This window comes from Drosophila eugracilis, unplaced genomic scaffold (genome assembly GCF_018153835.1).
Source record: "Drosophila eugracilis isolate 14026-0451.02 unplaced genomic scaffold, ASM1815383v1 contig_2171, whole genome shotgun sequence".
In the NCBI taxonomy this organism is placed as follows: domain Eukaryota; kingdom Metazoa; phylum Arthropoda; class Insecta; order Diptera; family Drosophilidae; genus Drosophila; species Drosophila eugracilis.
In genome coordinates this window covers 456,146-477,959 of record NW_024573057.1, presented here as the reverse complement: position 1 = coordinate 477,959, position 21,814 = coordinate 456,146, and the positions used below count along the sequence as shown (strand labels likewise).

Genomic DNA, 21,814 nt, shown 5'->3' with positions numbered 1-21,814 from the left:
TGAAGTTAACATATTTTTAACCGGACTTACAGCAGGGTCTTTTTAGCCATGTCTGTATGAAAGCTGAGATCTGAAGAAAGTTGGAAACAAGCAAGCATATTTTAGAGATGCCCGTGTACCGCAAGTTGCTGGTTTAGTTGCAGTATCAAATTTAAACTTCGATTTATTCTTGCACGAAATAAGCTTGGAGCCACTGTACAATGTACACTGTCCTATCTGTCTTACTAAAGATTTATGATATCTACGATCGGACCTCACTCAGCAGCAGAGCGTCTGTGCCTCTGCTGCCGTGCTTTTCATTCAATCATCATCTATCAAAACAGAAGCGTGTAATTCCCAGAATTCAGATTGCCTTTAAAAATGTACTCGCCTCCGAGTACTAGGAGTCACTCTGCGACATATGTATATAAAAATTACATAAGTTTCACACTTACATAAATTTTAACGTAAATCACACAAAACAAAAACCTTAAAAAAATAAACAAAATTTCAAATTTAGCTGCTTAAAAAAGGGCGCTGTCTCTATAAAAATGCAGTGCTGCCATCACCTAATGAGACAGCTGATCAGATTTGCCGAATTTTCCTTATTGATTGAATGAGAACTGAAATCTAAAGTAGTAAAACGAGTAATGTTTTGAGCTCTTTATTCTTTTGATCTCAGCTTAAGACTAAATTCTTGTATTCGAATCTTAATTTACATAAATTTGGGAACGAGATTGTCCGCTTGGGATATTGATCGTACACATCATTGGAGAGTGAGATCGCCACTTAGGGATTACATAATACATAAATATATGTATACAAATGTGACTAAGTTACGAAGTATATTGAAAATATAAGGTTTTTCTGATATCATGTCAAACCATTCAAAGCTTTTTATGGCTTATGAAGATTATAGAATTTAAAAGATACTTCTTTACTCTTTTTTTTAATTTTTTACTCTACGTGTAACAGGTACAAAAATCCTACTAGAGTTACCAGATCCGTCATCCTATTTGACGATTCTTCTCTCCTTCTCATTCTCTGGATTCTCTTTTGAAAGGTATATTTTCATCGTGACATTAACTCGGTGAACTACTACTATGTACAATGTATGTCAAGGAAGGTTAAATAAAGTGTTATTTCAATACTTCTAAAGCATAAATCTATTGGGAGTGTTTAGCTTCAAAATAAATAATTGAATTACACAAATAGTTTTAAAGTAGGAAAAAAAATTAAGACAGAACAAACGAAAAAAAAATTTTTAATGGCATTTTTAGGTGAGCAAATTTGTCGGTGAATCGATCTAAAAAAAGAATCGAATTTTTCGCTCATCCAAAAAGATGGATTAAATCGATTTATATCACAATATTCAAAAGAACTATTATTTTCTCACGGACATCGATGTTTTCGATGTTTTTGATTTCCCCAAAAAAAAATTTGCAGTTATTTTAACGTATTTGAACTTTAATTTGTAATGTTTAAATATTAAAATTCAAATTTTCAACAAAAAATATCCAATTTATTAATCACTTATTAAATATAAACGAAAAGAAAAACAAATTAAAATAAAACTGTTCATTAAATTCATGTTCCACTTCTTTGGTATATAGTCCTATTCTTAATTTGTAAATAAAAACAAACAAAAAAACAAATTTTATATCAATGTTTCAATATATACATGGTCCAAAGAAAATAATCGTTTTTGGGATATTGTGATATTCCTACTATACTTACTATCCCGAACTCTACTCTATATGTATATTTGCATATCATTTACATGTTTGTTTTTGTTTAAAAAGAGGAGCTTATCGATAACGGTCGAAGATAGCCGCGTGCGACGTTCACTTATAAGTTGTCCAGCTATACTGAAAAATCTTTCAGATTCGCACGAAGATGCCGGATCGTAGAAGTATTATTAAGATAACGTTTTAAAAGCGTCGCCATTAAATTAAGTGATATACGTTCTTACAATTCGTCAATCTTCCTCAATGTGCCTTAGAAACGGAAAATCATCGGTGTTGCTCCAGCAAACATCGATGTTGCCGATGTTTCGAAAACATCGATGTTCGCATCGATGTTTCTCCACCTCTAGCGGGAACGCAAAAGTACTTTTTAGCTAATGTTTTAAACATCCCTGGTAAACATCGGTGTTGCTGATGTATCGAAAACATGTAAATGTGCATATGCATACATTTATGAACATAAATATAAATTATGACAGATGTAGTCGAATAATTACCAAAATCTTTCACAGGTTCTTCTGAGAAGCTTTATTTACTCAATAAATATTTTAGAAATAATGTTTCAGTTACAATTAAATTATTGTTATTTTAAGCGAGCCCGTTAGTTTGTTTAGTACAGGAAGTATTATTTGCCATTCGAAGTTTAGCCATTCTATATGATTACATGCATATTCTATGTACTTACTTACATAGGAGTGTACGCGAGGTATACCCAGAGATACTAACTTGGTAGAGAGGACGACATTGTATGTATATGTATGCATATGTACATAAATATATATGTATTAACATACATGTGAATTTAAAGAAACCTGGTTATCAGCCATGTCAGAGAGCGGATAACACACACGACGGCACGCAATTAGAAGTGGCGTAGTACCGGGGAAATGGATAAAATCAGATCAGAACGGGGGGCACCCGATGAATAAGCCACGTTATCTCGGAAGCTCTCTTTCCGCGAAATTCTGTTCGTTTTTCAGTATCGCGAGAACCGTCGGACCATAAGTACGCGCCAAAGCTACTGCGACACAGGGTGAGCAAGCGAAATAAAGATAGGAAACGAAACAAGCACACGCAGACCAAAGGGATAATGGTTTGGTGGAGCAAGAAAAGCGAGACGGATCGCATCCAGCCTAGTCTGCAGGACACGCGGACGCGGGTAAAGACGACGAGCGCTGCTACGAAGACGACCAACACTGCCGTGCAGAACTCAACCATCACGGACAGCAATAAACAGACTATTACCTATCTCTCCACCCGTCAGACGGTGACGCACACGCAGAGGGCGCTGATCACGGAGACGACAACGCGCCGCACTCCCAGCCAGGCGGAGTTGGAGGCCTTTTTTGCCCAGATGCAAATGGGTGGTAAGGGCGCAACAGGCACTACCACCGCTACCACCACAACCACATCCTCCCGTTCCCGGCCGCCAAGCTTAAACGGGGTCTCCTTCCGCTCCACACAGCCATTTAAGGCCACGGCCAGCAATGCCGGCAAGCGATCTAGTACGCTGGTTAAGACCGAACAGACAACTGTGACTAAAAGGAATGGGCAAACTGTTACTCAGCACGTGGAGACGAATCGGGTAGATCTCAAAGACAAGGGTAGTAAAAGTAATTGGGAGCCGTTCACTGCCAATAGCTCGTCCTCTACCTACGTCTCACCCTACGCCCAGAAACCCAGTCTGGCTTTAACCTACACATCTCTGTATGCCAAACCTTCAGAAACTACTAGCTCCAGTGCCAGCTCCGTTTCGAGTCTATCGAAGCCAGTGCCATCCAACTCCTCTTTTTCGATCTTCTTTAAGTCCACCCCAAAGCCATCTGACAAGGCCTCTACTGCATTTCCCAAACCGTACATTAGCCTGGGAACTTCAGCGCCCAGCGGCAAGTCCAAGGTCGCTGAGACTGTACGTACCCTTGACGCCCAAGGCACCAATCCAACTAACCTCAGTACCTTCAAATCTAGCGTAACTAAGAATAAACTTAAACCCGCCAGGGTGTATATTTTTAACAATGAGCGGTTTGATAACAAGAACGAGTTCCGTACGGGCAGTGGCCAGGATGTGAGGGTCTTACTTGCCACTTTTGAACAACTAAAGTGCAAGGTAGAGGTCATTACGGATGCCACTCTCGCCACTATCAAGAAGACGGTGCGAATGCGTAAGTATTTCAGCCTTTTTTTTTAGTCAATCCGTGTCTTAACCCAAATTTTTGCAGTGGAAACGAAAGACTTTGAGGACAAAAGCGCTCTGGTTCTAGTAATACTAAGTCATGGAACGCGACACGATAGACTCGCGGCAAAGGATGACGACTATTCACTAGACTATGACGTGATTTTTCCCATCCTGCGTAACCGGTCGCTGAAGGACAAGCCCAAGCTTCTTTTCGTCCAGGCCTGCAAGGGCGCCAACGAGCTGGGAGGTTTTATGACGGATGCCGCCCAGCCAAATGGGTCTCCCAATGAGATCCTTAAGTGTTACAGCACCTACGAGGGATATGTATCCTACCGTACGGAAGACGGTACTCCGTTCATTCAGACGCTGTGTGAGGCTCTCAATCGGATGGGCAAGACTTCTGACATCGACACCATAATGACTGATGTGCGACGCGTGGTTAAAAACCAAACCAGGTAAGTCGATAACATCGATCTATGCATATGTTTGTACATATGTACATATCTATGCTAAAGGCGCAATATATTTCTGTTTCTTTTTAGAGACGGCCAAATCCCATCTGTTACTAGCACCCTTACCTCTAAGTACGTTTTCGGAGACTACATTTGATGTACATAGTATTCTTAACAATATATTTAACTCAATATTAGACATTACACTTACATAAATGACAAGATGTAGAAAAGTCATCGTTGTGATTCGTGGACAATAAAACTTATAGTTAAATTCTAATCAATATACAAAGTAAAAATTTGAATTTTTTGTATAAATAAAATTGCACTATGTTCAGACATGGGTCTATTTATGATGAATTGCCAAACCAAACACGCCTCTCTCTCACGCAATCGGGACTAATATTGCGTTTTTACGTCATCAGTCGATACCAGCCAAATAAGACGACGGCTTCTAGAACTTCAATAAATCCAGGATCTGCGACATACATATGTATATGTATGTATGTACATATGTATATGTATGTATGTACATATGTATACGTACATGTCGAATTCTCGTTTTCCATAGCGCATCGCGTTTCCAAGTTTTCTCTCGCGATGACGACAGACACAGATCTGTCGTTCGAATCTCTACTTGCTTTCGACTCACAGCGACACAACGCTGTCGTCCCGCTAAACGGTACTTCCCAGAAATACCCGAAAATGCGAATTCGCACACTGACCCATTCACAACTATTCAGTTTCAAGGCACCGACCCTCTTTTCTTCTTTTGTTTATTCCAAACTGAACATTAAATAGTTTTATATCAAAAGCCAATTTTCTTATCTTCATTTATAACAAATTATAATGTTAAAAATTTCACAAAAAAGTATTGGGTTACATAACCACCCTTAAATATTTTTTTATTCATTTTTATTAATCATTCTTATAGTTGCATAATTAAATACCCCACACGCCATGATCAAAACATTAATCCACTGTATGTTTTGCACTTGTGCTTGCATTATATTTTATGGCCTCAGTATTCTGCCATTTTCGTTGGCCAGCAGTACAACTTCGTCACCCTTCTTGGTGTACTTTACTTTCTTGGTCAATACCCTCAATACTCCCAGTTTTTGCATTTTCGCTCTCCTCACCTTCTGCAACGGCTATATTACTATCAACAATATTATTATCGGGCACTTGCCCCTCTGCCAACTTTCGTAAATCCTCATGGCAATATTTATATTTTCTATTATTGTTTAAGGACTTTTATATGCACCTGTCACCTTCTAGAACTTTTACTATTTCAAAAGGCCTCTTGAATTTCGGACTTAACTTGGTCTGGTGTCTTCGCTTTTAAGTAACACAAAATCTCTAACTTTACATATGCTTTGTTACTTTTGCCTTCTTTCTATGAAATCGTTCCTTATCATAAGCTGCACTGGCTAATATAATCTCTGCAGCTTGCGCTCTTACGCTTGGCAGATGAATAACATTTTCTGTGTCACTAGGTGGAAGCAATTCTAATGGGCGTGCTACCTTTCCCAATAACATTTCTAAAGGACTTGCTCTCGTAGTGCGATTGGTTTTACAATTGATTGCCAACTGCAGCTCTCCTAACACATCCTCCCAAGACTGTGTTCCGGTTTCAACCGCCTCTAATATATTCTTGAATGTGCTCATGGTACCCGACATTAAAGTGCTTGCACGAAATAAACTTGTGCGTCAGAATTGCCCTATTTTTTAGTTTTTGTATGAAAAATTCTTTTGTTTTTTAAATTAGTAAAAACTGTTGTTATTATTTTAATTATATGCGACATTCTTAACATTACTGCGTTTAAATTTTTTTATATCTCTGCTGGTTTAAAAGCAGTATAATTTAAACTTCGATTTCTTCTTGCACGAAATAAGCTTGGAGCCACTGTATATATTTTTGATCAGGATCAAAAGCCAAGTCGATTAAGACATGTCCGTGTGTCCTTATGAACGCTAAGATCTCAGGCCATTATCCGTCCACGCCCACTTTTTAGCACACTGAGCTCGAAAGACTTCGATTTTTGTAGAAACGCAGATATCTCTGTAACTATAAGTGTTATAAAAGTTGGGACGAAGAATGTAGTTTCTAATGATGTTTTATTTTTTCCTAGCCCACTCTAAACGCCCGAAAAACACAGAAAACTTAAAACGACAAAATCTTGGGAACTATTATGTAGATATAGGCCATAGTTAGGCTTAGGCATCGAGGCAGCTCGAGGTGATTTTTCATCTGGTCTCGGACACTCTAAGGCCCACAAGCCGAGGAAAACTGTGTCGTCTATAATATTAAGCTTAATGTTTTCATCTGACCTTCTTTCACATTTCTAGGTTATTTTTATCGATTTATTATTTGGGATTTCTTAGGAATCTTATTCAACATTGTTTTGTCACGACTGGGATCTGGGACTGGGATATCGGGGATCTAACCATCGGGTTCCGCTAGTCATCGGGTTCCTCAGGTGTGATTGGGACCACGATGTTTGGATCTGTCTATCTGATGGTAATTCTGAGAGAGGAAACGAAGCGACTGCGGTCCTTTATTCGGGGGCAGCGGAATATACCCCCTATTATTAAGCTGCTGGAACATTTTTTGCGCAACTCCCTGGGCACTGGATACTCGGTCTGTACCGCGTCACCTCACCCCATTTCAAACTACTCACTCATTATCTTTTCGATCATTTTACTGGGTACCACAGGGACGAATACATGAAACATACATATATCAATAATAACAAGAATAAAAAAATAAATAATACTGGGAAGAGTTATACGAGGTAGATTGCTGCTGACACAGCGTCTGGCCGGATGCCCATGCATAGCCGGCGAACACTGCATATTTGCGTGGCCGCTATGAAATACATTTTTGTTATCTTTAAGTTTCAGTTGGTACTTGCGCTTCATTCAATAAAGAAGGCATTTGTCCCATACTCCGGCACAGCCGTTAAATAGTTTATTCATTTTATTAAATTGATCACCGCGCCTCAAGGGCCGTGATAACGGAGCATTTCCCTCGGCAACCGCCAGGGTCCCAATCGCTTACTACCTACAAGGAGAAGAAACTTCCTCGGCAACCGCCAGGAACGACTCATAATCTCACTAAACCAGGGCCCACCCAGATGAGAGCAGCAAATCTGCGCCTTCCTGTTAATTTCCTTTTTCCTCCCAGACTTCTAGAATTTGTTCTTGGCGCTGGAGTTTCTGGAATTATTTTTTTTCCGGTTCACGTCTAACTCCTCTTAGCCTTAGATCGCTATGATTTTCCCTTCCTGCAGTGGACTGAATTAGATCCTCGGGAGCAGTGCTGCCAACTTTTGACCAGCAAAAAAAGCTGTTTTAGACGGAAAGTTGGAGAAAAAAGTTAAAAAATTATTTAAAAAAATCCAAAAAAAAACTAAAAAGAAATGTATCAAAAAACTAAAAAAAATTAAAGCTTTAGCAAGTAACTATCGGAAACTGACACAATTACTCAAAAAAGAATACAAATACTACAAATTTTCCGTAGTTCGTACCTGATGAGAAAAAAAAAAAAAGTCGCTGATCTGGCAAATACTACGATATGTCTTACAACATGTCTTAACAACATGCTGTTTATTACAAAAAGTTTCTCTACGTCGTAAAACAACAACAACGGGCAACGCCGCACTCGACTAGCGCCTCTTCTTGTTTTTACACGAATATTGTATTTAAAACCGCATTAAGCTTCCATTAGGGCCAACGAAGGACCCACTAAAGATTAAAGTCCTTAAATCTTTGGAATTGTTGTTTTTTTTCAACATTTTTTGTGCGTAAAAAAATGACTTTTTTGTGTTATTAAGGAAATTATGTAGTATTAAAGTTAAAACTTGTTAATTTTATGTTTAAAATATATGTATTCTCGAAATGTGTACCTTTCATTTGAGATATTGCACTTTAATTTCCGTTACGTACATATTTCTCGAGATATTAGGCAATAAACGTGCAACTCATGGGTGTACGAATAAATTATGTGCAGACTGTATTTACAAAATATCTTTGTTATCTTTGTTGTTGTTAGTTCTTAAATTTATCCATTCATAAGTCGCAATAATATCGAAAAAACTACATTATTGTTAAGCATCGATAAAATGCTTCCATACCCTGCATAAAATGCTAGGCAATTTATGTACATAAATATGTACATATATAACTTATCGTTTTATATTCACATACATTTGAAATTCAATGGCAATGAATGGCATCTCTAATAAAGTTTGAATTTTAATTGGTTTTTTAAAGTAGAAATCCGATTAACTTAGTTTTTCCGCGTTTTTCGAGCGTTAGAGTGTGCTTGGCTGAATGGGGAAAGAATAAAACGTATTGGAGGCATCATTAAAAACTACATGCTTAATCCCAACTTTATATCAGTTATAGTTACGGAAATATCTGCGTTTCTACAAAACTCGAAGTCTTTCAAGCAATAATTCCTAGAAGTCGACCTGGGATACGAATTCCAGGTTCTCTCTTGGGAGCAAAAACGCAATATTAGTCCCGAATCGAGTTGTAAACAATTCGATTTTTAAATCGATTTAATCGATCTTTTTGGATAGGCGAAAAAATTTGCTCATCTAAAAAAAAATTAAGTAAGCGAAAATAGTATTTTAAAGTAATATAACTCAATTAAACTAATAAATATTAATCACTTCCAGAATCAGTGTGTGTTGGTGTTGAGGAAAAAAAGAGAGAAGAGAGAAAAATAAATTATGTAGATTGTTGTCCGCGCTGGATGCATAGTCACCGACCGCATAGCGTTCTTGAAACCCAAAAACGTAGACATGTATTCACAAATAAAAGCCCATTGTTTAAAAAAAAAACATTGAAACAAACAAATCAAACAAATTTTTTAATTTTTTAATTTACTTTTGTTTGGAACTGTAAATTTGGTCTTTTCCTTAAAACTTTTTAAGCAAAATGTTCCTTTTTTATTAAAATTTTTTTTTCGTTTTCGATCTTAAAGCGATTTAATCGATCTTTTGAAGAACTGAAACGAAAAGAATCGATTCTCAAAAAGTAGAATTGGTTACAGCTCTAGTCCCGATTGCGTGAGAGAGAGGCGTGCTAGTTGGACTAGGGATGGGGAACTATCGATGGTCAACCCATTCGATATTTTCGATATGTTGAGAGCGAAACTTCGATATTATCGATAGTATCGTTTTTTGTGACGGGCATCACAAAAATATAAAGTTCAATTAACTTCGAATGTATGTTTCAGATTTTATATATGTAGTGATTCTGAGATCAATTTAATGAAACATTTCAGCATATATTTATTACCTTTTAATATTCAGTAAGTATATCTGCCTAATCATGCAGTCACAACCATGATTAGACGCCACAGTTTTCTGCGGTTTGAGGGCGTTAGAGTAGTCGTGGCCGGATGAAACTTCGTGGAAAGTTGCAGTAGCATCCCGAGATTTTTGCATTTTTGTTTTTTCGGGTTTTGTGGACGTTAGGGTGTAGTGATTCTGAGATCAATTTAATGAAGCATTTCAGCATATATTTATTACCTTTTAATATTCAGTAAGTATATCTGCCTAATCATGCAGTCACAACCATGATTAGACGCCACAGTTTTCTGCGGTTTGAGGGCGTTAGAGTAGTCGTGGCCGGATGAAACTTCGTGGAAAGTTGCAGTGGCATCCCGAGATTTTTACATTTTTGTTTTTTCGGGTTTTGTGGGCGTTAGGGTGGGCGTGGCTTGATCGAAAAAAAAACAATTCGCATTGGGAGTATCATTAAAACCTACGTGCTTAATCCGAACTTTCTATCTTTTATAGTTACCGAGATATCAGCTTTTCTAGAAAATGCGAAAACCGTCTTTTGAGCTTGGTGGGCGTATGGGTGGGTGTGGCCGGATAATAACCACTTAAGATACGCTGGCATCATACTAAATTCAACTTCAACTTCAATTTCAACTTTCTAGCTCTAATAGTTCTTGAGATTTCAGTGATTTTAGTTTTTCGCGATTTGTGGGCGTTAGAGTGGATGTGGCAGGATGCTGTAATAAACTTGCGCTGCATAGGGACCTCAAAATCTTCACGGTTAATCTCATTTTAGTATCTCTTATAGTTCCTGAGATCTCAGAGTTCATACGGACAAACGGACATGGCTCAATCAACTTCGCTATTGATCCTGATCAAGAATATATATACTTTATAGGGTCGGAAACGCTTCCTTCTACCTGTCACATACTTTTCAACTCATCTAGTATACCCTTTTAATCTACGAGTAACGGGTACAATAATCTGATATATATATTAAGACGATCAATTAACTAACTGATACTACTAGATGAAGCAATTTATAGCCGTATCATCTGGCACTTACTTACGACTCGTATTATAGAGCGTCACAGTTATCAAACTTGTTCTTCTTTGGATTTCGTTACTCGGACTATCTAGCTATAATTTTAATTATAATGACACTGTGTGTAAGGATCTTACATACTTATATTACAAATTATCTTTAAACTTTTCCTCCAGACAGGAACTTTTACATGCATATATACAGTTACATTTTGATTTTTGAATATATTTATTTAATGTAATTCCACCTGCAATTCGAAAGGATAGTCCTGGGAATTTAGACTCTGCCTAAAGAGTTGAGTGTGCTGCCACGCTACGTCGCCCTTACCACCCGTAAGCTTAACCACAATTTTAAATCCATTGGTATTTTCAACTGAAGCGTTCCCATTCAGGGCTTCAACGGTAGCAGAGATTTTCCCATCGCCAAAAGTTTTCGTTCCGAAAACCAAGTTGTAGGACTTAACCTTCAGATTTGTTTTGCTAAAATCGAACTTCCAGACAATATCACCACAATCAGTATCCTCAAGTCTTGCCAGATAGACCATTTTCCAATCGCGTTCAACCTTTCGAAAAATGTTATTTGATGAAAATTGCGCTTTTTGCCAAGTCTTGTAGGTGTCCAGAATAGTGATGTGACCTTCATCTAAGGAGTTGGAAATTTAAAGTGTTCTCATTGTTATGGATAAATTTATTACGCACCTTTGACATACCGTTCGTAAGTATCGGTGGCACAGCTGTATCGCAAATTTAGTTGCCGTTTTTGAATCTCGACTTCATTTGGTTTGAAAACGAAAATCTGCAAATAAATAAGTTTTTACCGACGCTCTGCAACAAATCGCGGGTCACTCACGTTAGTAAACGTATGCTCCCCCCGCGATTGACGCCAAGTGAGGCTGCCCGAACTCCTTCCCTTTAGTTCGTTCTCCGACGGCTCTCTGAGAAGAAAACGTAGGGGTAGCTCAAAACGGATAGTAGAATGTAACTGTAAAAGCTTACCGTTCTAGGGTCATGCCGATAACCTCGGACATGTTGCGCTGCCCCAGGAGCAATCTTCGTTCGGCAGTGCAATTCTTCCGTCTTTTGGTGCGAATCTTCTCAAGGGTCTGCACCATTTCTTTTTCACTGCACAATTTGCGCAACTGCAGGACCTTTTGGTGATCGTTCGTATAGCGCCAAGTTACGTCTTGGATGTCGTCGTGCGAGTAGGCGAGTACGTAATCAATATGGCGTTTCCAACCGTGCTGATACATCAGTGGGGAATCCACCACATTCTCGGAGGGGTCAACGTGCAGCCAACGTACCTGTGCCTCAGAGTAAACCTCTGTCCACACGTGATCAAAGTGAGAATGCACAATACGGGCGTCGTAGTCGAGGGTGCGGCATAGGAAAGTAAAGCAGTTGGCATATTCTCCACAACGGCCCTTACGAGAGACCAAAAGCTGGGATATATCGTTGTATCGGTAGAATTTGCTCTCCTGACCGCAGCAAACGGCGACCTCTACAAGCACATCAGCCTCTCGTTGAGTGCGGCGGAGTTTACTCTCCTCGCTGCCGCAAACGCGACAGGGTATATTGTTAACCCACTGAAAGAACTGTGTGTTGAACCAGTTTACCAGCTCCACGAGCAAAAGGTCCCGAACACAGGGCTCCTTTTCGTGACACTCTCCCGAGGCAATACGCTCCTGCAAATCTACTAGCTTCTCGCTGGCCTTTTCAGTGAGTTTGTCCACCGGGATCAGAGTGCGGCCAGTGGTCATCAGCAGCTCATCCTCGTACTGCATGACTGCATCAGAGTACAACTCAAGGGACTGCAGAAAGTTATTGGTGGTACGCTGTAAGAAAGCTCTCAGGTTAGAATTTGGCCGATCAATCCCGTTTGATGGTTTACCAGAACACGCGGAAAGGCGATTCTCTGGCGATATTCCACTGAAGGCTTAATAAACAACGGAGAGGGCTTGTTGGAGGAGGTGCATTTTTGTGGCGGAGCTACCGGAGATCGAATGTTATGATGTTAGATGAGCTCAGCCATCTAGATTTAAGCTTACTCTTAGGGACTGCTCCGCTCAGCCAGACAGAGCGCCGTTCGATGAGAGCGTCTCGGTACTTCTGCACCTTCTGCAGGGACACCTCAGGGGGCAAGGTGTAAGCTTCGGAGCAGGAAGCCCTCACAAAGCCGATTGCATTCAACAATCTTATACAACCGGGAAGAGTGAGCAACTTCTCCTTGATAGCTTTGTTCTCCAGCCTTATGGTACGGTACTTTAAGTTATCCGGCTGTGCCAGAACGTTGTCCAGAAGAACCAAAAGAATGCGCACCGCCTCCAGGTAGGCTTCATGTTGTTGCTGCCCTGCGGATCGGGGGTTCGGCTCTATCTGGTGCACGCATTCGAAGTTGATGTCCACCATTTTGATGACTAGCTGTCACTATCAGTTTAGAAACAACGGGGTGTGCTGGGAGACGGGGTGGGCAAACGGCTAGAAATAAATGGTTTGGAAATTGCAATTGCAGACTCGCGATATATATCGTTACTTCTATTTATAACTGACTTCCACTGGTTCAAATTTTCATAATCTGCCAAATTTACACTTTATTTTTAAATGTTATTATTTTTTATTTAAAGCTATTAAATAGTGCTTATAATTAAATCAGTTGGTTTTTTAAATAATTGGTTACAAATTTAAGGAACCCACTACGGCTTACGTCGTTTGAAGTTACATTAAATAATTTATTTCATTGAAATGTTATTGCCTTTACAGGAAAAATAATAATACTGAAAAAATTAAAAAAATAAAACTAGTTCAGTTCATTAGTGGTGTATTTATGGTATTTTCCGAATATAAAAAAGGTTCCACATTTAGCGTCGCAGACGGTCATACAGCTTTTCAACCACTTTGCCTCGAAAAAGTAGGCGTCGGTCAATTCTATCTTAGAGCGTCTGTCATTGTGCTAAGTGTGCGCAGCGGATAACTAAAAGTTACTCGTTTTACATATTTCCAAAAAAGGTAAAGCTCCTGACGGTCTTTGTTCGTTGGTGCGTGCGCGAGTCCTTGCTCCGCTCACCCCTCTTGCTTTTGGGAAAGTGTCTTCGTGTTTTTTTTTTTTTATTTTTTGCCTGTATAGAATGATTTATTTTCCGCCAAAAGCCACTGCCTATTCTTTTTGATTCAAGTGTGCATATGCGTTTTTATTTACCATTACAGATCCCAATCAATCTACAGCAAAATGTGTGATGAAGAGGTTGCAGCTTTGGTGGTCGATAACGGATCTGGTATGTGCAAAGCCGGCTTTGCCGGTGATGACGCACCGCGCGCGGTCTTCCCCTCGATTGTGGGCCGTCCACGTCACCAGGGTGTGATGGTTGGAATGGGACAGAAGGACTCTTATGTGGGTGATGAAGCGCAGAGTAAGCGTGGTATCCTTACCCTGAAGTACCCCATCGAGCACGGCATCGTGACTAACTGGGACGACATGGAGAAGATCTGGCATCATACCTTTTACAACGAGTTGCGCGTCGCCCCGGAGGAGCACCCCGTCCTGCTGACCGAGGCCCCCTTGAACCCAAAGGCCAATCGCGAAAAAATGACCCAAATCATGTTTGAGACCTTTAATACGCCGGCCATGTATGTGGCTATCCAGGCGGTGCTTTCGCTATACGCCTCCGGTCGCACCACTGGAATCGTGCTTGACTCCGGAGACGGTGTTTCTCACACCGTGCCCATCTATGAGGGGTATGCCCTGCCTCATGCCATCCTGCGTCTGGATCTGGCCGGCCGCGATCTGACTGATTACCTGATGAAGATCCTTACCGAGCGCGGTTACAGCTTCACCACCACTGCCGAGCGCGAAATTGTGCGTGACATAAAGGAAAAGCTCTGCTACGTGGCCCTTGACTTCGAGCAAGAAATGGCCACGGCTGCTTCCAGCTCGTCTCTAGAAAAGTCGTACGAACTGCCCGACGGACAGGTCATCACCATTGGAAACGAGCGCTTCCGCTGCCCCGAGTCGCTCTTCCAGCCTTCGTTCCTAGGCATGGAGGCTTGTGGTATTCACGAGACCACTTACAACTCGATCATGAAGTGTGATGTAGACATTCGCAAAGATCTGTACGCCAACACCGTGCTATCCGGCGGCACCACCATGTACCCGGGCATCGCTGACCGCATGCAGAAGGAAATCACTGCGTTGGCTCCGTCCACAATGAAGATTAAGATTGTTGCCCCTCCAGAGCGCAAATACTCTGTCTGGATCGGTGGATCCATCTTGGCATCGCTATCTACATTCCAGCAAATGTGGATCTCCAAGCAAGAGTACGACGAGTCCGGCCCCTCCATTGTCCACCGCAAGTGCTTCTAAGCAGAAGCCGACTTGGGTGTGGTCGTGCTGCACCGAACACACCCATTGCAGACGAAGGACGGGAATCAAAAGTATTGGGCATAAGTACATTAATACCGGGAGCAGGCGCACAACAATCCCGCTGCTTCCAAAAGAATGCATTCCATCTACGTTTATACACAATTGTACACTTACGCATAAGTCCATTGTGTTCTATTCGAAATTCAAGTTGATATGCACATTAGCATTTATAAGATCGATTCATATTTGGCATTTTCTTTACTTCCATGCATTCCTACATATGTATTAAAATAAAACACCATACCACTAAAATACTTGTAACTGTTTCTTTATAATAAAGCAACGAAAAGAACTGAAAACTCCCATGTTCTTATCACTTTTTGATAGTAGCTACTACCATTCGACTAGTAGATGACTAAGCGGCAATCTGTAGCAGTGGTATTTCGATGGCTATGCGCTCATTCCAACGGCATGTGGTGGCGGAACGATAAAACGCTTACTAATAAGGCAAGCTGTGCCTTTTCTGTTTGTGGCAGATTTGAGCAAGCATCTACTCTGAGGAAGTTGCTTGTGAGAAGTCAATTGGTCAGCTCTGCCTGCGATTTCCGTCGAAATTAATATCTGTGCATGGGGGTGTGAATCAGTTTCGACTCGGTCCGCTTATCGCGCGACCCCGCCCAGTCATAGCGGATATTTAACGTTGATTGATTGCAAGCGAAGCCAGTGAAACCCCAAAAACAGCTGCATCAGCTTTACCTTAAAAGGAAATAGTAGAGGAAAATGGCACACTCGTATTGGCCACTGTGAATCGAGGCGAAAACAAAGCCGCATTGTTGACTGACTCACAAATGTTTGGAGTAGTTTTCGATGTCATCAATTGGCATTGCTAGCCCGAGTTCGTTTACGGGTGTGGTTGGGCGCCCCCATCCCATTGACAATTAGAGAATGTAACGCGGAGAATGATCTCTCCGTAAATTCACTTTTGACCAAATTAAATCAACTATGGCCAGAAGTCGATTAGTGAGTAGAACGACTGCGTCAGCTGCCAATGCCCATATATGGAGTCAGATTATTATACATAGATCAAAGTTTTATTTTATACCCATTACTTCTAAAGTAAAAGGGAATATTAGGTTCGTTGAAAAGTATGTATCAGGTAAAAGGAAGCGTTTCCGACAATATAAACTAAATATATTCTTGATCAGTATCAATAGCGAAGTCGATTAAGCCATGTCCTTCTCTCCGACCGTCCGTCCGTCAGTCTGTCTGTATGAACGCTGAGATCTCAGGAACTATAAGAGATACAAAAATGAGATTAGCCATGAAGATTCTTGAGGTCCCTACGCAGCGCAAGTTTATTTCCACGGCCACTCTATCTCCCATAAATCACGAAAAACTAAAATCGGTGGAATCTCAGGAACCAATAGAGCTAGAAAGTTGGGATAAAGTAAGTATAATCTTGAGATGCTAGCGCATCTGACGGTGGTACCATCATCCGGCCACTCTCACTCTTACGCCCACCAAGCTCGGAAGACGATTTTGCAGTTGCATGCAGTTTCTAAAGACGACTCAAACGCGTATTATTTTTACACCATCTGGCCACGCCCTCTCTAACGAAAAAACAAAAATGCGAAAATGTCGGGAACTATAAAAGCCAGAAAGTTAGGCTTAGGAATACGTATTTAAGAGATATCACTGCAGCTCGACTCGAGTTTTCATCCAAGCACGCCAACTCTAACGCCCACAAACTGCGAAAACTGTGGCGTCCATAGTATTATAACGTATGTCTTCGTTTGACCTTGTATAACATATTTCTGCCAATATCTATCGAGTTATCGAAGATTTTTTAAATCGGAAAATGAATTCTCTATTTATGAAGAAATGTAGGTCATAAGCCCTCACATGGACAGTGACGTCACCATACGTTAGTATTCAAGTTTTTTTGACAAAAGGTGGCGCTTTGTCTATTTCCAATTGTATAAAACAGTAACGGGTATCTTATAGTCGCGTCACTCGACTATAGCGTTTCTTGTTAAAAATAATTTCTTTACTTTATTTATTTATCGTCAAATACGGATAACATATTTTCTTAGTTTCTACATTACTTGGAATGGAAGCTTGAACCGCTTGGGTACCGGCTTATTTATATATAAGTCCAAATTGATCGTTATTCATACATGATTACTATTCGCTCAATATTATTTCTTTACATATTAATATGAATGTTTCTCAGCTGAATAATAATATTTTTATTGTTTCTGGGCTGAACAAAGTTGCCAAGGCACCATTTTTATGTTTTATGGCGCGTCAAATCGGATAACTGGGGGTTCGTTGATTAAAGTGCTTGTGTGACATTACAAGATATATAAATCATATTTAAATACTTTGTGCACTACAGTATAGACATAGTCCTATTTCGGGATAATTTACCAACTACACAAACACTCGTCCTAAGTCAGACTTCTTTCAATGCATTGTTAAATTAAAATTATTTAGCATTTAAATTATTATGATGAATGAAACTAATTTGAAGACTTTTAAGTGTAGTTAAAAAAACTAAAATTATTATCATAGTAATCTCATATTGACTGAATGTATATTCTTTTCAAATTCTCTCTTTAAAATATTATGTACTTAGTAGAAATTATTTTTCTAAACATTTGAACCGATTTGTTTTTTGAGAAATTATCTTTATTTATTATATCTTCAAGATATATTATTATCCGTTAATCGAAGAGTAAATTAGTATTATTTGGCCACACCCAATCTTACGAAAGCTCGAAATACGGTTTTCTCATTTTGTAGAATAGAAAGTTCGGATTAGGCGTGTAGGTTTTTATGATGCCCCCAATGCGAATTTTTTTTTCCCATCAGCCACGCTCACCCTAACGCCCACAAAACCTGGAAAACCAAAAATGCAAAAATGGGAACTATTAGAGCTAGGAAGATTTACTTAAGAATACGTATTTATACGAGATGCCAATGCAACTTTCCATCAGTTTTCATCCACGCTCACTGTGACGCCCACAAACCGTGAAAACCTGTATTGCCCATAATATTATAGTCTTCGTTTGATATTGCATAATATATTTTTGTCAATACCTATTGATTTACCAAATAGTTTTCAAATCCGAATTTATGAAAATTTATTTATTTCGATATTTATCAAGAAATGTAGGTTATAAGGCCTCACATGGGCAGTGACGTAATCATCATTTACTCAAGATGCTTTCTCTGATAATAGGTGGCGCTTTGTGAATTTCCAGTAACAAAATGAATATTTAAAAATTGTGTAAAACAGTAACGGGTATCTTATAGTTGCGGCACTTGACTATAGCGTTTCTTCTTGTTTTAAGCATGCAAAAGGATAAAATATATCGTAGCATTTTAGCTTAAAACCTGTAGTCGCTATAGCTAATTGTCTTAGAATTTTCGTGTAATTTAAATTACGGGCGAACTTTATAAATAAATAAAAATATCATAGCATTTCTCGCTCACCATTCTAAACATCCCCTGCAATGTAGAGAACTGATTTCCGAGTTGATTTCATGAATTCTGATTTGACTTTATATTTATAAATTATGAAGAAATTTATTTTCTTGGTTGTAAATGTACATATTTTCGTATATGTATATGTGTTTTTCATAAGCTGAATATTATTTAATGGTTACAAAGTACAATTAGGTTCTAAAAAATTAATTATATGGATTTTAGCTGTCGCAAACCGGAAAGTAGCGCACAGCTAGCACTTGATGATTGGCGTTTGTGTGTTTTTTTCTTTTTTTGTGATAAAGCAAAAATGTCGTTAATCATGTTGATTGAGAGTAGGGGTGAGACACGTATATAAGAAATTTACTGAAAGCGAAACATCCGTTTATATTTGTATGCTGCAAGTATCGTTCTCAGATTGTCCTATAACTAAAGAAAAATAGGGTAGGGAAGTAATTGCTTGCATATGTGAAAAATTGAGGGATCTCAGCATACATCTGACTATAACATAGATATACATCTTTATATAAGTGTACATATATATAAGTGTGTACGCGCGTATTTATATGCTATATGCGTTATATGAATAATAATACATGTGATATATTCATCGAAAAATACGACATGGATGTCAAAATGTACCAATCCGACCATTATGTTTGTCATAATAAACAACAAAAACGAATGTCAGAATGGAACGTCCTTTGAAATTGCATTCCACCTTAGAAACTATACTTTAGCTTAAACGCTAATAACTTGAATCGTACCGTATGCGGCTACCTAGACAGGCACATCCAAGACGATCAAAGATGTGCAGCAGTAGAAAATCTACGCAAAACTGAAGTAAGTAACTTTTTATGAATTGTTCATTTTGGGATGTCCGGTGATTATTTGCCGCTGTCTTGACTCACGTCACGGTTGCTGGCCGCGCCCGTGACTCTGTGAAGCATTTATCAGTAAGCTTGCGCCTCCTTGTAGTCACTCTGATCGGATGTATAGAAGTCTTCCAGCTTCCACTGCAGCGTCTCAAAAGTGGGTCTGCGCATTGGGTCCTTGTGCCAACACTCTAGCATAATCTCGTACAGACGCGGCTCGCAGTTGGGCGGTTGCGGCATGCGGTAGCCGTGCTCCACTTGTGTAAGCACCTCTGCGTTGGTCATGCCTAATGAAAAAATTAAGTTCGTTGATTAGACAGACCGATTACTGCTGATGTCGTATGTCTCACCTGGATATGGTATGCGACCATATGTAACCAGCTCTGTAAGTAGGATACCGAAGCTCCAGACATCTGATTTGATTGAAAATTTGCTGTAGTTCGCAGCCTCTGGAGCAGTCCATTTAATGGGGAATCGTGCTCCAACTCGGGCCTCGTACTCGTCCTCCTTTATAAGCCTGCATATCGAATTTATATATTATTATTAGGGTTTATATTAATGCCCTTAAGCCTTGGAATTACCTGGCCAAGCCAAAGTCAGCTATCTTTACGATATTGCCGTCGCCAACAAGCACATTTCGCGCCGCCAAATCTCTGTGGATGTAATTTTGCGACTCCAGGTAGGCCATGCCAGCAGCTATTTGTGCCGCCATATCAATCAGAGTTTGCATTTTGAGGCTACGACCCTTGCCTGCAATGGCTAAAAGATATTAAAAACAAAAATAAGCATTGGCCATGACATGATAAGCGATCGGTTGGGTGGTTGGCTTTGCGTGGCGTGAAAGGAGGTGTACCAAGGGTTTACATATATTTTGGTTAATGGTTTTAGGATGAGTCTCAGCCACTTTTTTTCTCGCATACCTTGGAGGTATTCCAGAAGAGAACCGTGCTTCATTAACTCTGTGATTATGTAAATGGGCTCCTCAACAGTGCACACCGCATATAACTGAATCAGTTTGGTGTGGCGCAGTTTCTTCATGATCTGGGCTTCAGCTAAGAAGTCCTTGGGATCCATTGTACCTGAGAGCAAAAGAAAACATTGACATCATTGTGCAAGCAACAGTTCGGATGCCGACATACCAGATTTTAGGGTTTTAATGGCGACAGGGGTCGTGTTGTTCCAAAGTCCCTCCCACACATCGCCGAATTGCCCAGAGCCTAGTTTGCGCACGAATTTAAGGGATGTTCTATCGATCTCCCACTGATCGCGAGTGCGATGCGAAAGACCTTCGGTGACAGGCTTCTCAATCTGTGACGCGATGGTTATGGTGGATAAGAAATCGATTAGCAAATGATTTTTATTGAACATTTTCAGGAGCAGCAGTGTTTAGCTTGGAGAAATGATTGTGCCAATTGAGTAATGAGTTTGTAGCGTACATTAAGGCCTTATTTACAAATTGCAAGTATCTATTGCATTAGTTGGGACAGATTTGAGTAAATTAGAGGGTCTTAATTCGGGGATCAATGCAAAACAGTCAGAGTGCAAAAGATCAGTTTCAACCAGTTTATACCGATGTAAAGAGCACACTGCCAAGTAGCTGGGACGAACACAAGTGTCTGTTTCCTTTCAGTGCGTTTTGGCATTAATTAGACACTTATTATTAGTTTATAACTTTATGACATGGAAGAATGTCACGTGCCAGGTATCGTCTCATCTGAAATTTGAACGCTGACTGCGTATGTATATTTATTTTTTCCGCCTGAAATCGGCGTTAATTCGATTTACATTAATGGAATATGATCGGTCAATTTGTTTCTTTGTGAGGGTGTTGATTTCGGTGACAGAATGGACTTTGGTTTTTGGTACTGTTGTGTTAATGGGAAATAAACACACGCACATCATAACGCCTTAGACAGAAATCCTACCTCAAGGATACCCGAAAAAGAATTGGTCTTTTGATTTTGATAATATTCAAGATGGTTTAGTTCGTATTATATTGTTAGTATTTTACAGACATAATTTCGTGTTAATTAAAGAAACATGAAAGAAATACAAGGAAAATATAAAACAGTTTTTTAGTATACACGTGTTGGGCATTTTGCAATGAACAAACCAGGGCATAACAATGTAAAATGCAAATGTTATCATCCCACGCATCCAAACGTTTGGCGGCAGGCCGTATGTATAATGCGCGATTAAACCAAAGCAAACAATGGCTACTGTGGCCCCATTCGCTTCTCGACTTACCTGGACACACGGTTTGCAGAGGTTGACGCACAGGCCATCCGAGTCCTTGGAGTAGTGTTCTACCAGTTCCTGGAGGGTTCTGTTTCGATTGAAAATATGTCAGTGTGACAAAGTCATGGGGTATCTAGATACCCCGACCAACGGCTGCTGGGTACT

The 21,814-nt window shown here is 39.7% G+C and overlaps 4 protein-coding genes across 8 annotated transcripts in view; 2 read left to right on the top strand and 2 right to left on the bottom strand.

Annotated features, from left to right (window-relative positions):
• The first annotated feature begins 2,105 nt into the window (after positions 1 to 2,105).
• On the top strand, positions 2,106 to 4,651 carry LOC108110366 (flocculation protein FLO11). Its single transcript, XM_017219419.2, has 4 exons — positions 2,106 to 2,470; positions 2,533 to 3,886; positions 3,944 to 4,355; positions 4,443 to 4,651. Exons 2-4 carry the CDS (start codon positions 2,815 to 2,817, stop codon positions 4,507 to 4,509), a joined length of 1,551 nt encoding a protein of 516 aa, XP_017074908.2. The 5' UTR covers positions 2,106 to 2,470; positions 2,533 to 2,814; the 3' UTR covers positions 4,510 to 4,651.
• A 6,168-nt stretch (positions 4,652 to 10,819) lies between these two features.
• On the bottom strand, positions 10,820 to 13,181 carry LOC108110348 (peptide-N(4)-(N-acetyl-beta-glucosaminyl)asparagine amidase). Of its 2 annotated transcripts, none has more exons than XM_017219381.2 (6): positions 12,739 to 13,180; positions 12,582 to 12,679; positions 11,690 to 12,525; positions 11,544 to 11,628; positions 11,393 to 11,489; positions 10,820 to 11,336 (listed from the first exon to the last, which is right to left on the bottom strand). In XM_017219381.2, the coding sequence occupies exons 1-6, from the start codon at positions 13,097 to 13,099 to the stop codon at positions 10,927 to 10,929; spliced, it is 1,887 nt and encodes a 628-aa protein (XP_017074870.1). In that variant the 5' UTR covers positions 13,100 to 13,180; the 3' UTR covers positions 10,820 to 10,926. The 2 variants fall into 2 exon arrangements, with proteins under 2 accessions (XP_017074870.1, XP_017074871.1); XM_017219382.2 differs by having other exon boundaries at positions 11,286 to 11,336; positions 11,404 to 11,489; positions 12,739 to 13,181.
• Positions 13,182 to 13,559: 378 nt separating this feature from the next.
• On the top strand, positions 13,560 to 15,406 carry LOC108110347 (actin-42A). The gene is made up of 2 exons (XM_017219380.1): positions 13,560 to 13,696; positions 13,895 to 15,406. Exon 2 carries the CDS (start codon positions 13,917 to 13,919, stop codon positions 15,045 to 15,047), a length of 1,131 nt encoding a protein of 376 aa, XP_017074869.1. The 5' UTR covers positions 13,560 to 13,696; positions 13,895 to 13,916; the 3' UTR covers positions 15,048 to 15,406.
• A 3,293-nt stretch (positions 15,407 to 18,699) lies between these two features.
• The window catches only part of LOC108110349 (tyrosine-protein kinase Src42A), a 35,083-nt gene continuing 31,968 nt past the window's right edge, over positions 18,700 to 21,814 (bottom strand). For 2 of the 4 annotated variants that reach the window (XM_017219386.2, XM_017219384.2), the window contains exons 5-10: positions 21,659 to 21,737; positions 20,551 to 20,719; positions 20,332 to 20,490; positions 19,993 to 20,161; positions 19,762 to 19,928; positions 18,700 to 19,698 (exon numbers count right to left, since the gene is read on the bottom strand). In XM_017219386.2, coding sequence (XP_017074875.1) covers positions 19,490 to 19,698; positions 19,762 to 19,928; positions 19,993 to 20,161; positions 20,332 to 20,490; positions 20,551 to 20,719; positions 21,659 to 21,737 — 952 coding nt within the window. In that variant the 3' untranslated portion in view covers positions 18,700 to 19,489. Of the gene's footprint in view, positions 19,699 to 19,761; positions 19,929 to 19,992; positions 20,171 to 20,331; positions 20,491 to 20,550; positions 20,720 to 21,658; positions 21,738 to 21,814 lie in introns of all 4 variants that reach the window. The other 2 variants (XM_017219385.2, XM_017219383.2) reach the window with 1 other exon arrangement.